At 45.8% G+C, this 13,037-nt stretch overlaps 1 protein-coding gene across 3 annotated transcripts in view; it reads left to right on the forward strand.

Moving 5' to 3' along the window:
* Positions 1-13,037, forward strand: part of put (activin A receptor type 2 punt) — a 57,855-nt gene extending 44,818 nt beyond the window's left edge. For 2 of the 3 annotated variants that reach the window (XM_077627290.1, XM_077627292.1), the window contains exons 9-10: positions 2,029-2,155; positions 5,877-10,475. In XM_077627290.1, the coding sequence (XP_077483416.1) occupies positions 2,029-2,155; positions 5,877-6,001 (252 nt within the window). In that variant the 3' untranslated portion in view covers positions 6,002-10,475. Of the gene's footprint in view, positions 1-2,028; positions 2,156-5,876 lie in introns of all 3 variants that reach the window. The other variant, XM_077627291.1, reaches the window with a different exon arrangement.

A 13,037-nucleotide genomic window follows, 5' to 3' on the forward strand; every position in this document is an offset into this window, starting at 1 on the left:
GAGAAGTTCTGATGTTGCTAATGCGTCGCCCCCACGCAGAAACTCTTCGAGTTGTGAAGCATCCTCATCGACTGCGGACCAAAGTTTTGGCATTACTTTGTCGGTGGGAGCTTCGCAGGCTTCCTTTAAGTCACTCCTGCCTCTGACAAAGCACGCTTTCCCAAAGCAGTTCCGCACCGTAGAAGCGTCAACTTCGGACCACGCGCCAAATGTAAACTGCACGGCCATCAGCAGACTGATTCTCAAGTCCGGTTGCTCCCTGCTTCTTGTCTGCGCGGCCATGTCCATCAACGAGACTAACTTGCTCAGTACGCGGCGACGATACATCACCTTAAAATTGGCGATCACGCCGGCGTCCATGGTCTGCAAGCCTGCCGTGGTGTTTGGAGACAGGAAAAAAAACTTCCACGTTTGAGAGCTTGGGCATGGAGTGGTAGGCACTACAGTTATCCAGGACGGGCGCCACCTTCCTCTTCGATCGCTCGATGCGCTGATCAGACTCCAACAGCCACTCACGAAAAAGTTCTCGCGTCATCCATGCCTTGCGATTGCTACTATAGTGTACTGGTATTCTGGTAGCACCACGGAAGCAGCGGGTATTTTTTGACTTCCCAATGACAAATACGGGGCACTTGTCGCTCCCGTTCATGTTGGCGCACAAAAACACAGTGAGGTGCAGCTTGCTGTTTTTTCCACCCTTGCACTTGTCTCCTTTCAGTGCATGCGTCTTGGAGGGCAACACCTGGAAAAACAGCCCCGTTTCGTCGCCATTGTATACGTCGGCGCCAACGTAGTTGTCGAGTATGCGGGGCAGTGTTTCCTGCAGCCACTTCTCCTTCGCCTCCACGTCAAGCGAAGCTCCCTCGCCGGTGATGGCTTTGTAGACAATGCCGTGCCTCTCTTTAAAGCACTGTATCCAGCTGCCACCTGGCTGGAAGTCCACATTGTTAGTCAGCAGGGTAAACTGCTTCGCCTTTCGCTCCAGAATCGGCCCGGTGATAGGCAAGTTCTGGGCACAGGCTCCAAGAAACCACTCGTAGAGGGCCTCCTCCACCTCCTTATAGGCAGCTTGTCGAACGCGTTTGCACCCACTGTCAAGTGAGCACTTTTTTTTGTCGAACTTCTCAGCGGAGTGGATGATTGTCGACAACGTCAGTTGCAATAGTGCGTACCTCTTAACCAAGTCACACACTTTCTTACTGTCTTTGTAGTTCTTCACAATACTGCTCTTCGTCTCCAAATCGATAGCCGTGCGCTTTCTTTTCACTGGCAACGTCGTCCGATAATCAGCGGGCGGATCAGCCATTTTCCGTTTTGGCGGTGATTCAAACGAGACGGAGAAATCACGTGGCCAGGAACGACTTTGACGCAATCAACTAACGCAAACAACCAAATCTCTTGGCAGAACTGCGCAGATTGAGGGGCGAGCAAGCAGATCAGTGCTTGGCGAGGCCCATTTGTGTTTCGGAGGGTGGCGTGGCGTGGCGTAGAGCTATGGGCGCAGCCCATTTATGTTCGAAAAGGTGGAAGGGCGGCGGGAGTGGGAGAGAGGCGCGAGAGGCTGGCGATGTGGAAAAGGCCAGAAAACAGGTTCTATTGTATGAGCGCGTGGCGGGGAGGATGCAGCGGCTGGAATTTCTTTCTTTTTTTTTTTCCTTTCAAGGATTTCGCATTTGACTACCTTCTGGCACGAGCACTCAGGAGCCAGACTTCATTGTTATAGCCGATAATGTGGCATGGGGGCATTGTAGTAAGCGGGTTATTTTACCATAGAAAACATACAAAAGTGGAAGGTGCAGTAGCTTTTGATTGTTGTAACCGATACATATATTGTTAAAACCGGTATCATTAAAAGTGGGTTCGACTGCATCACCCGAGGGCTTCCGTGTCCAGCTCACCGTTTTACTTCAGTTGGCGTGTGTCACAAGTTCATGATATTGACAGATGACTCTGCCTGGAGCCTCTTCGGAGTGGGGAAAGAGTGAGCGGTCGGTGTTTTTAAAGTGCCCTCTTCCCTGTTTGTTCTAGGGCCTGGCAGTGCTTATAGACACAATAGAGGAGTGCTGGGACCATGACGCGGAAGCTCGACTGTCAGCCTGCTGCGTCGAAGAGAGGATCTCTTGTCTTTACAAGACCGTTCCGCCCACTCCCACTGGTGCGTTACTCCTGTTGTACTCTTCCAAATGTTTCCTCTTTTTTCTCTTTTCTCGATGATGGTGGCTGCAGTACTGCATTGCATGTTATGTGCAGTGTTGCATGGCAAAAACCCAGTTGGTGGTGCATAAGTAGAACAGAGTGTTCTGGAGCGCAGCTTTGCTTGTGTGCATCGTGAAAGGGAAAGGAATGTAACATTCCAGTGGTTGAGGTGTGTTACGAGAAGAAAGCAGCTTCCGCAGCATTTAATCAGTTCAGAAGGATCATTTCCTTCCCTCTTTGCATAGTACAGTACACGTTCTTTGCATCTCGAAGACACACCACATCCTCACCAGGCAGGTCGTGCACTAAGTTGTGATGCTTGAGTGTCTGTTGTGTAATTTTTGCAGTCCTGTGAAGTCTGCTTCGCATTCGTCTCCCCTACTTCTTTCAGGGTCACATATTTTTGTGATTTTCTTTGACGATATCTTCAGGAAATACACAGCTGAGCATGCTGCCTTGCACTTTTTGAGTGGAGGCCATAAAGGGTTCAATGTTCATCAAAATTGCAGTCTGCAAAGTATGAAAAGGAACATCTTGTGGAAATACCTGCAACAAGAATTTTTTTTTTAACTCAATTTGTAACAGCGATTATCTTTACGGTTGAAAATCGCACCTCAGCAGTGCAGAGGTTTTCCCCCTCCTGTTATGTGATCCCTGCTGTGCTAGAATTGTCCACCTTTATTTCTGCTGTGCCAGTTTGACATGTTTGCAGGAACATTCCAGCAGAGCTTTTGCTCAGATAAGTTGAATATCTAGGTCATTAGGCAAATTTCTCAAGTCCTGTGGTAAAATTAGTTTGTGTCCATGAATTCAGTTGTCTCCTGTTTCGAATATTAAAAATTGACAGATGCTCGGATGGTCAGATGCGATGAACTGCATAAACAGAATGAGCTTTTAGAGGGGCTGTGAAGGGAGCTCTAATAAAGTTGTGGCATGCCTGGAATATTGAAGCACACCGCTTCATGAATAGAGTCCAGCAAGAATTTTTAAATGCGCTTTGTAGAAGCTGAGTTATCTCTAGTTAAAATTTGAATTTCAGCGTCTTCGCGCCTTTCCCTTTCCTCTCGTCACTTTTTGCACGCTGGAAGGCAGGCGCTCCTCCCCCCCCCCTCTGGGAGCGGAGCTTCCCGACCCGCCGGAGCTAAGCGGCTTATTGGCCGCGGCCACGGTAGCTGCCTGACGTCTGAAAGAATCTAACCAATGGCCACCTCTCACCTTATCTACGCAGATGCAGGGGACGGAGGAGGGTGCGAGCGTGAAAAAGTCGCCGGGAAGGGCTCGCTAACTTTGACGCGTGATTGTGGGTCGTCTGCTGCGTGTAGAAGAGTATTATTTGGCTCTGGTTTTTATGGCAACACAGTGCAGTGATTAAGTGAGTTAATGTGTTCTCCTCGGAAGGTGTTCAGAGCCCCTTTTAGGATTTGCTTTTCTATTTGATGCTTTTCTCTTTTTGCCACATCCCATTGCCTGAAAATTGCACTAGATAATTTTGCTTTACATTTGCTGCATTTATGATTCCCTTTACTTTGAATTGCTCTCTAATGATTTTTTATGGTTTTGCTTTTGTTGCATTATACATATTTTGTTTTACTTGGCGCAGCTGATGATGCATGTTCGCTGATGTGACCCGCTGCCGCACTCACTTTTGGCGCCGCCTTCCCTCTCGCCTCTCGTTTGGGAACAGTTCTCGCTCACAGCTTATGCTCGGCTCGCTGCAGGCACCAGAGGTCACGCAGAGACAGATGCCATCATTTTTGCCTAATGGCATTTATACTGCTAATGCAGTGAAAATTTACTGTGGTGTCCTTCTAGGCAGCCTGGTATGATAGTCACTGCCATTTACTACTATGCCTAGTTGTGTCCAGCCTATATTTTTATAGAGCCTGGGTCAGTATACAGTTGAGTCAAGGGTAGCTGTGCAAATGAAAACTGCCAGAAGAGTGCTGTTTTTGTCTGGTTCTTTCTCAGCCACTTATACTGCTTTCCATACATCAGGTGCAATGCTGCAAAAGGTATGGAAGTAGTTTGCATGAAAATTTAAAATAGGCATGTTACTCTGTACTTGTTTTGTGGTTGAGTGGTCTAAGGCATGAGAAAGCAACGTGTTGTCAGCAGTAAGAACACATTTAATGAAGCTTATGACAAATGTATCACGTAACAAACCTGCTGGCAGAGCATTTATTATTTTTTATTTACCACAAGGAACGCACTACTTTTTAATCTTGAATGTGTGCAGCACATACAAGAGCACTAGCTCTGACAGCTTTGCACCTGATGTATGGAATGGTATAGTTGTACCACCTTTGGCCAGAGTGTTTCTCGCTTTTGCCTTTGATGGCTGCTGGAGTATAGCAATGTTTGCTCTACCGATTAGGAATCCTGTATATTTAGCGACTCTTCCTATTCAGGCTGTGGGGGGTGTATACCATATTTACACGCGTACAGCCCGCCCCTGCGTATAACCCGCACCCCTAACTTTGAACTCCATGAAAGAAAAAAAAAAACTCTCGTATAACCCGCGCGTTTATCTGAAAAAAAAAAAAAATGAGCGCTACAAAGATACCACTGCACACTCAGTGATCATTTCATTTTCAGAACATTTATTCAAACGACTACCACCACGTCACTGGTTATCCGAATCTCAATCATTGCCGCTCTAACTGCTGCCATCCAAGGCTTTATCGCCACTCTCAAAGACGTAGTCGTCCTTGGAACCATCCAAGCTGTTACTGATGGCACATGTTTTAAAGCTTTTACACACGAAGTCGTCCGGTTTCGCTTTCCACGCATCCACGATCCACTGGCACAGCAATGGAATATCGGGCCTCTTCGTGCGTCCCGTTGCTATGAGGGCGTAAAGACCGTCGACCATCCACTGGGCATACAGCTACTTCACGTGTGCCTTGAACGGCTTGTTCAGGCACACGTCTAGTGGCTGTTGCTTGGACGTCATGCCGCCAGGTATTATAACGAGGTCGCTGCCGATCTCTGTGAGGTGAGCCTTCACCGCATCAGTGCGATGGCCTCGGAAGGAATCCGGTACGAGCGTTGAGCATCCATTACGAGCAGCAACTCTGTTGCGGACTTCTTTATCTAACTGTAATATATTATATAATAATAGTAATGCATTATGTTATGCAATATATTATATTATATTTTTAGCTATAATCTTTAGCTTCTCTTTCGCTATGAAACACTGCCGCCGAGTCGCACACATGACGGCAAACCAAAGCAGGCAAACAGTGCAAACTGGGGTTTAGTACACGATACGGTGCCTGACTCTATGCTCAACAACACTGGCTGAATGCTGGAAGAAAACGTGGCCAATGGCGTGGGGAAGAATAAACATACTAATGTAAATTTGGCTATGCCTTTCGTTGGCCCCTCATCGGCTTGACAAGCGTTGATGACGATGGGGATGGCAGACTACATGGGGAAGGCCGGCACGCATTTCCGTGAAGCCGATACCCCCACCCCCAAAAAAGAAAAAATTCGCAGATTACTTGCACCCCCACTTTTTAAACGTGGTTTTTTTTTTCTTTCAAATTTTGGTGCAGGTTATACGCGAGTCAATACGGTATATGCCAGGGTTAGCACTTGTCGCGCTCCTCTCTCTCTTTCTCTCCATCCACCTCTGTCTCTGCACATCAACCGCAAGTGGCTCTGTCACGTGGTTTCAGATGTCCTGTCACTGCTGCCGTCGGGGGACCACAAGGGCGTGGACGATTTCTATGTGCCGGTGGTGAACATCAAAAGTGCCCTTGAGACGGCTGTGCTCTTACCCCCCAAGGAGTCGAGCATCTGAGGCCCTCCTCTATTTGCCGAGCCCTTACTTCTACTGCTGCTGCTGCTGCTGCTGCGATCAGAGGGAGCTTTGAGAACGTCATCTCTGCTGCCTCAGGAGGCTTCACCAACCAACCGGCTGGCTGGCTGGCTTGCCAACAGACAGTGCTCAGATTGACTGACCAGCCACGCACCGAGAACGAGACCGTTTCCACAGACAGCCTCCACCACATGACTAGCTGTTTTCGCTGGTCTCTGGGATGAGCAATGCCTTTCTGTGTGTTTGTGTGTGTGTGTGTGTGCGTGTCTAAGTGCGTGCATGTATGAGCCTGTGTGTGCATGTGTTTTTGTGTGTGTGTGTGTGTGTGTGTGTGTGTGTGTGTGTGTGGGCAGTTGTAAAGAAAAAATTCCACGGGTGTCTTAACATCTAGTCAAGCAGGCAGTGGGAGCAAGCTGCACCTACAGGTTAAACAAGCAAAAAGAGGCAGAAAAAAAAGCTGGTTGACCTTTTGATATCCCCGAAAGGCATTTGAAAAGCTTAGCATTTGTAGGGCCTTTTGCATCTTAACAGCTCTTATAAAAGAGTACAGAGACCAACTTTCCAGGTCCTGTCTTCTGAAGTTAATGGTGCCCAGGACCTTGAATGACAGAACTGGACAAAATGTGCTCCCATGTGCTTTAGATAATTTACAACACTGTGTTTCTCCTAGAGTTTCAGTTTCCGTGGGTTGGAAGGTTAGTTTAAGGAGTGCTGCAAGCCTTGTCCGCTCGCAGGTCAGTGGCACATTGGCTGCTCAGTCATCTGCTGCAAATTGCTATGCAGGTTGCATGTGCTCTCAACAGGTGACAGAGCAGTGAAAGCATCATTATTCTGTGCGCACATGCAGCCTGTTTACTGACCTTTGACATCACCGACCACGGAAATCGGGACAAAGACTGGGAGAAAAGCATTGCGGATAATTTGTTTAAAGCTCACTTGTGCATAGTTTTCTTTGTTCTTCCATTCCTAAGGCACTGTGCACTCTTATCACAGAAAAAAACAGAGCCTGAAAAATTGTGTATATTCCTCTACTTTAGATAAACTCTTGCAATAGCAGCAGTTGCTTGTGTATGCATACCTGAGAAAACTAATTGAAGAACCTCAGGTGTTCGACATTAATTCGGATCCCTCCCCTATGGCATCTCTCATAGTCCACATGCAGCTGCAAGGTGGTAAACCCCACTTACCACCACGTTCCTCATGCACAGCTTCAAAAGCATCAAGCTTATAATGGGAAGGGTATAAATGAAAGCAAACTGGGGTGAGGGTTGGCCCTATAAGTGCTAAGCATTGTAAAAAAAAAGAAAGCAGACCTGCACTGACGGTGTCCTTTGAGACCGTCTCCTCATTAGCTGTTCAGAGCAGGAAGGCTGCTCGACTGGGAGGACACCCACCCGCCATGGCTGGCCGGGCTAGCAGAGGAGGAAACTCCTCCATTCTGTCTCTCATTTTATTTTTGGCGGTTCTAAAATGGAGATATATAATTATTATTATGATGATGATAATGATATATACGTTTTATGTATCGCGAATTCTTGTGGAAGCAGATGTATTTAATTCCCTCATTGGGGACCAGCGCCGAACTTCCCGTTTTGCTGCCTCTTTGTGGGAGGATGCAGGAACTTTGCTCTAGGTGCATGGCTCCTTCTATTTACACAGTGCAGATTACATTTTTTGTTTTGTTATTCAGTTTCTTTTGAACATACTGTACAAAATACCTCTTAAGCCGCTGCCTTTTCCATAAAGAAGCTGCAAACAGGGTCTTATTGCAAAAATGCTTGGATATAACAAGAAAAATAGAGTGAAAGGCCCGGGTAGTAATTTTACTGCTGTAAAACGCTTGTCTTTATTAAGGAGAGGAATTTGTGCAAGCATTGCGTTCTCGTACTCACAAGCTCAGCCAAATTACGTTCAGTCCACAAATCAAGATGTCTGAACTAGTCTTTCTTTCTAGATTGTGCTGAGGCAGTTTTTGGTGCAAACTTGCACGTGCAAACGTGCGGTGCAAACTTGCACTGGTCTTACCAAAATGTGTGGGGGGGGTCTACCATGCATTGCTTTCTTTTTTTAACTCTAGTGCAGAGGGACCCACCAAAATGTGAGCGCAGCTCAGCAACTGCAGTAGTTGCAGCAATAGCATGCTTGCTATGCCAAACACAGCTTGCAGCTATGAAACAGTTCACACTGTTTTTAATCTAATTGTGGGTATGTCTTACAGCAGTGATGCATAGTTCGCTCGTAATTCGTCCTCTTAATTGTGGGTATGTGAGTGCACTGATTCTCCAAAAGAAGAAATATACTATGTATGTAAAAAAAAAAACAACTTTCAGTGAAACCTCTTCTAAAAGGCGAAGCAAAGCTTGTACCAATGGTGCTTTCAGTTTGATTACTCACTCGGCATCTTAATTGCCAATGCTCGTGGTTGAGCAATGCTGTCTCTAAGCTCAAATCTTTAGCTCTTGCCTATGGCAACAATTGTTGGGATGCAATGACAGCGCATTGTGTGTTTTGACACAACCGTCGAAAATTGCTAGGCACGTGGCTGTCTGAGCAGGAAAGCACCACCTTGGAGAGGTGCTGCAGAAGTAGCACCCAGACATTCGCAATACGTGGAGATAGGGAAAAACTCTCTTGCACTCATTCAAACATACCTCGGCTCATTTTTCGCACTGCAAAGCACACTTGTCGAGCTGCCAGCTAAGGCTGCTGAGCTCTTGAGGCCTGTGCAGGAATACGACATGTCGGTGTGTTTCCGGTGTGTAAATACAAAAAAACGTGGAAGCGGCCCTCAGCAAGGTATTTACTCAATGTTCAACGTTTGACGGACCGAATGACTGCATGAAAATTATAATGAATGACGTCTACTAGGAGTTTACTGCTATGATTCACTGAAGGCTTGCCCGTACCTGCTAAAATATATACAACGGTGAACGTAATACTAGGTTGGCATAGACGCTGAACTAACGTGCAGGCTTTGCTATGTTTGTGAACGGTGCTTTGTCAAGTAATTCTTTTAATGAGCATTGATTTTGTGTCATCTTGGCCACGCTATGCTGGCAAGCAGCATATCAAGCTGGTTTGCAGCAGCTCCTCTGAGTGCAGTTTTAACTAGGAAGCTCAATGAACTGTGCTTTAAAGGATAGAGTTGAAAAGGTGCATGATGCTTGTAGCCAAACACTTGTTTTTTGCATTGAAAACTAACCACATATTGTTAAGGGTCAGTGTTTTGAAGCGCAGCAGCGGCCAGCAGAGACAGCGAGCAAAGGAATCTTGAGTGTGTGCATATGTGTGACTGGTGTGTACGTGTTCGTGGCATTGATGCCCCTTTCAAAAAGTACAAGTGTTGCCCCTCCTCATATGTTGTACCATCATTTGAAATCAATCATGCATTTTGTCGTAAATACACTACATGGCATAAACTTTTAATCATGACAACTTTGTTTAGACAAGGGCAGAGTATGCTTTTTATTATAGTTTTTGACAGCTTTGTTGATAGAACTTGAAGATGATGATGATCCCATTAGAAGCTAGATTGTGCAGTTTTTTTTGTTTGCTTGTTTGTGTTGGACACGCATTGATGCGTGCCTTGATTACACTTGTTTCGTCAGTTCTCTGTGCTAATGGCATCTTTTCGCAATACTGTACGTGTATTTAATTTTGTTTTCTGTCTAAAGACTGCAGTGCCAACTTGATTTCAGCATGGCAGGTATTTCATAAAGGAGGCAAGACTACCAGCTGTATGGGAGTCCACAGTTGCTTTGCTTTTCTCCCATTTGCAGGGACAATTTAGAAAAAAAAAATTTAGGTTATCTTGGTTTATTCCCTTCATTGTTTTTACACGAGTCAGCCAGGAAAACCTGCGTTTACGGGTAGCGATGAAATTTATCGCAGTTTGGATTCCGTCTCTCTTCTCTGTGTTTTTGTCTTGCTTTCTCTCACTCAGAGTTTTTAATTGTCCTAGTGTCATCTAAGTGCTGCTTCTAAAGATGGTATTTGTCACTCTTGTAACGAATGATCATGATGTGGCAAGAGACCGATTGGATATGCTTATCCTGTTGAGGGAGTTCAGGTTGACGACTGAAGACAGCACAAAGCTTTGGCTGGTTGTCTTAGGGCAGCTGGTGAAGGTAATATGCTTACATTGTATCGACGTAGGAATTACTTGCTCACTCCAGTGCATGAAGAAAAAAAGAATCTTTTTGTAATGCTGTAAAATGCACAAGTCCTGCAGTTTGCTTGTTTGTACCCCCCGAGTTCCTGGGACAGTAAGAGGCAGCTTTCACAAAATACGCCTGATATACCTGTTCTCTCTGTGAGGAAATAACAGCAAAGTTTTTTGGTGGCACAAATGAGAGCACAAAAACAAATTGTGTCGTCTGTAGGGCCTGCTTTCTGGGACGGACATGTTCAGGAATTAATTTTTCAGGTACAAAGGCTGAAATGATTAACACAGGTGAAAAAAAAAAAAAAATCATACTTGCCCATCACTGCCAACATTCCTGTTTGTACAAACTACCTGTGCTTTTGGTTTCATTGTGAAGTCAGCGTGTGTGCTACTTAAAAAGGCAAAAGGTGGAAGGTAAAACAACAGCAAGAAAACAAGCGTACATACGAGCCCAGTTGCATGAGACACCCATGTGAAGTAGATGATCATTAAGGGAACTGCAGAGAAGTTCGCCATATCGTTTTGGCATGCACCTCGTGCTCTTTGTTCTGGTTGTTTTCTCACTTCAGCAAAGTTTGATGATAACGCACAGAGGCTTGGTCTCGCATTCAGGACAGCAGGGATGGAGGAGAGTAGTAGCTTTCTTTAATCGCCACACTTGCATGACCGTATAGGCTTAGGTTCATTTTGTGGCTGGGAAGTTTAGACACCACTGGTGGAGTATCAATATGCTGATGGAGCAAGTTATCGAAGTGGTCACAAAGCTATGTGGTCTGCACCAATTTATCGCAACAGAGCATTTCCTAACCTACTAACATTTGAACACATTGCTGAGTGGCACCTGGTGAGCTTTGTGGACTGTACTATAGCGCACAGGAGAGAGCAGGTTAATATGCCATCTGGACGCTACAGCAATTACGCTTAGCAACCATTGCACATGCCAACCATATTTTGACTTTTTGTTTTATTTCGAGTTGTAAATGAGCGGGTAATTGTCTATGCGTTGTTCCTGAAAATTTGAGGTTTATTTGAGCGGCTTGTAAAGCCCACTGCGGTGATATAAAGGCTGCTTTCATTAACGCACAAAGAGCGGCTGTGAAAGCCGAATCCTAGCAGATGTTTGATGACCTTTGCACAGTATGGCACACACACAGACACATGCAAATGTGCATTTGAACAACTTTAAACTGCGTGTGAGGGGCAGGATGGTTCTCCACTTTGTAAGACAAGAAGAAAGCAAAGCAACATTTCATTCGTGCACTTGGATGTGCTGCAGTACTCGTGAAAGCGTTTAATTGCCTCAGCTAGGGTGCGAGCGCTAGGCATAAAGTGCAGCCTGGAAGTGGAGCCTTGCTGCAGTTCAGGGAAGCTTGAGCGAACTGATCCATTTCAATGCTCTGCAGCCTCCTTTGAAGCTCGACTTTAATGCACGGTTCATTGTATTTACATGGAAATGTTTTCTTGGGCCGTTGCATTCCAGAAACTGTGCAAAGAAGAAATAGTGCTAGTACAGTAACTGTGTGGGCAGACTCATCAGCCTGTGATGCAGTATCCTGCAGTTTGCTGACATGCTCATGCAACTGGGCTTGAATGTACTATACATTCTTCCTTTCTCTCTTGTAGTCATTCCCTCCTCAATACTACTGGACACAACCTCATTTTGCGAAGCTTCTTCCTGTGGAGTTGGAACTCTGTCTTTGAACTTTTCTCCGAGCCTAGCATCCTGGTGAAGACAACTTCTGCTGTTTCTGAATGTGCCAAATGGAACTTTGTTTCCCCCCCCTTTTTGTTGACCATGGCATCGTCTCTCGAAGCCCGACGGGTATCCTCATTGGGCTTGCTGTAAACGTGGTGGTCGCGCGACGGGATGTTAGAAACCACAGTTCCTATTTTGATGGTTTTTCTGTTCTCCCCCACATGGCCCCAATAGCCCCCTATCCTCACCTCCTTTTGCGTGTTTGGCTGTCATATTTGTTTGTGTTGTGTAGACAACCAGTAGCGTCATCTTGTGACTGGAGACAGCATGATTCTGGTGGTAGGACCCGTGCAGCTCTTCAGTTGTCAGGATAAAAAAAAATGCTGGTGTGTGTCGTTCCATGTTTCCAAGCACTGTAACATAAGCTAGTGCTTGTGGTCACTACTTAACAAGACTGATTGCGTGGTCTGAATGAGTGGCAGAATGCGTTGTGTTTTTTGTGGATATCTTTGTGGCGAGACATTGCATCAAGCATTGTTGCAAAAGGCTTCTGACAAATGCGAAAACGTGCTCACCAAGTTTTCCTGTACGCAGCGTCGGGGAAAGCGTTGAGCGTAGAGGAGTTGGGAGATGTGGAGACGGAGCTATTCCAGATGGCTTTAGAAGTGGGCACAAGTCTGCCCTTGGGTGGAGAATACAGGAACTGTGAAAGCAGGAGTTTACATTGCATGAGATTTCCCATTTCTTCTTGGTTCCCCTTCCCTCCCTATCTTAGTGTACATAGGATAGACTGAATGGAGACCGTCTTTGGACTACAAATTAGTCGTCTCTGCGTGCAAAGAAAAAAAAAATTAAGGCATTGAATGTGTCAGCCTGTTTCTTCCATATTGTGGCAGCTCAAGTACAAATTATTTCCTGGCTGTAGATATGCATGCCGATGCTCTCTCTCTGTGTGCTCTTTGAAGGCAAGTTTTGCATAAATTGTCATGAGACAGCTTCGGAAGAAAAAACAGCTTACAAGTCTTGGCATTTTTAAGTGAAATCAGTCTCGTGGCGAAATCTGTGCTCTGTTGCAATAGGGAGCTCTAACTAGTGGTGGTGTTCATTTTGCTTGCTTGTACAGGAATATATGGTGGATAAAAGGGATAATCCAGGCA

Source organism: Amblyomma americanum, chromosome 6 (assembly GCF_052857255.1).
Source record: "Amblyomma americanum isolate KBUSLIRL-KWMA chromosome 6, ASM5285725v1, whole genome shotgun sequence".
Taxonomy (NCBI): Eukaryota; Metazoa; Arthropoda; class Arachnida; order Ixodida; family Ixodidae; genus Amblyomma; species Amblyomma americanum.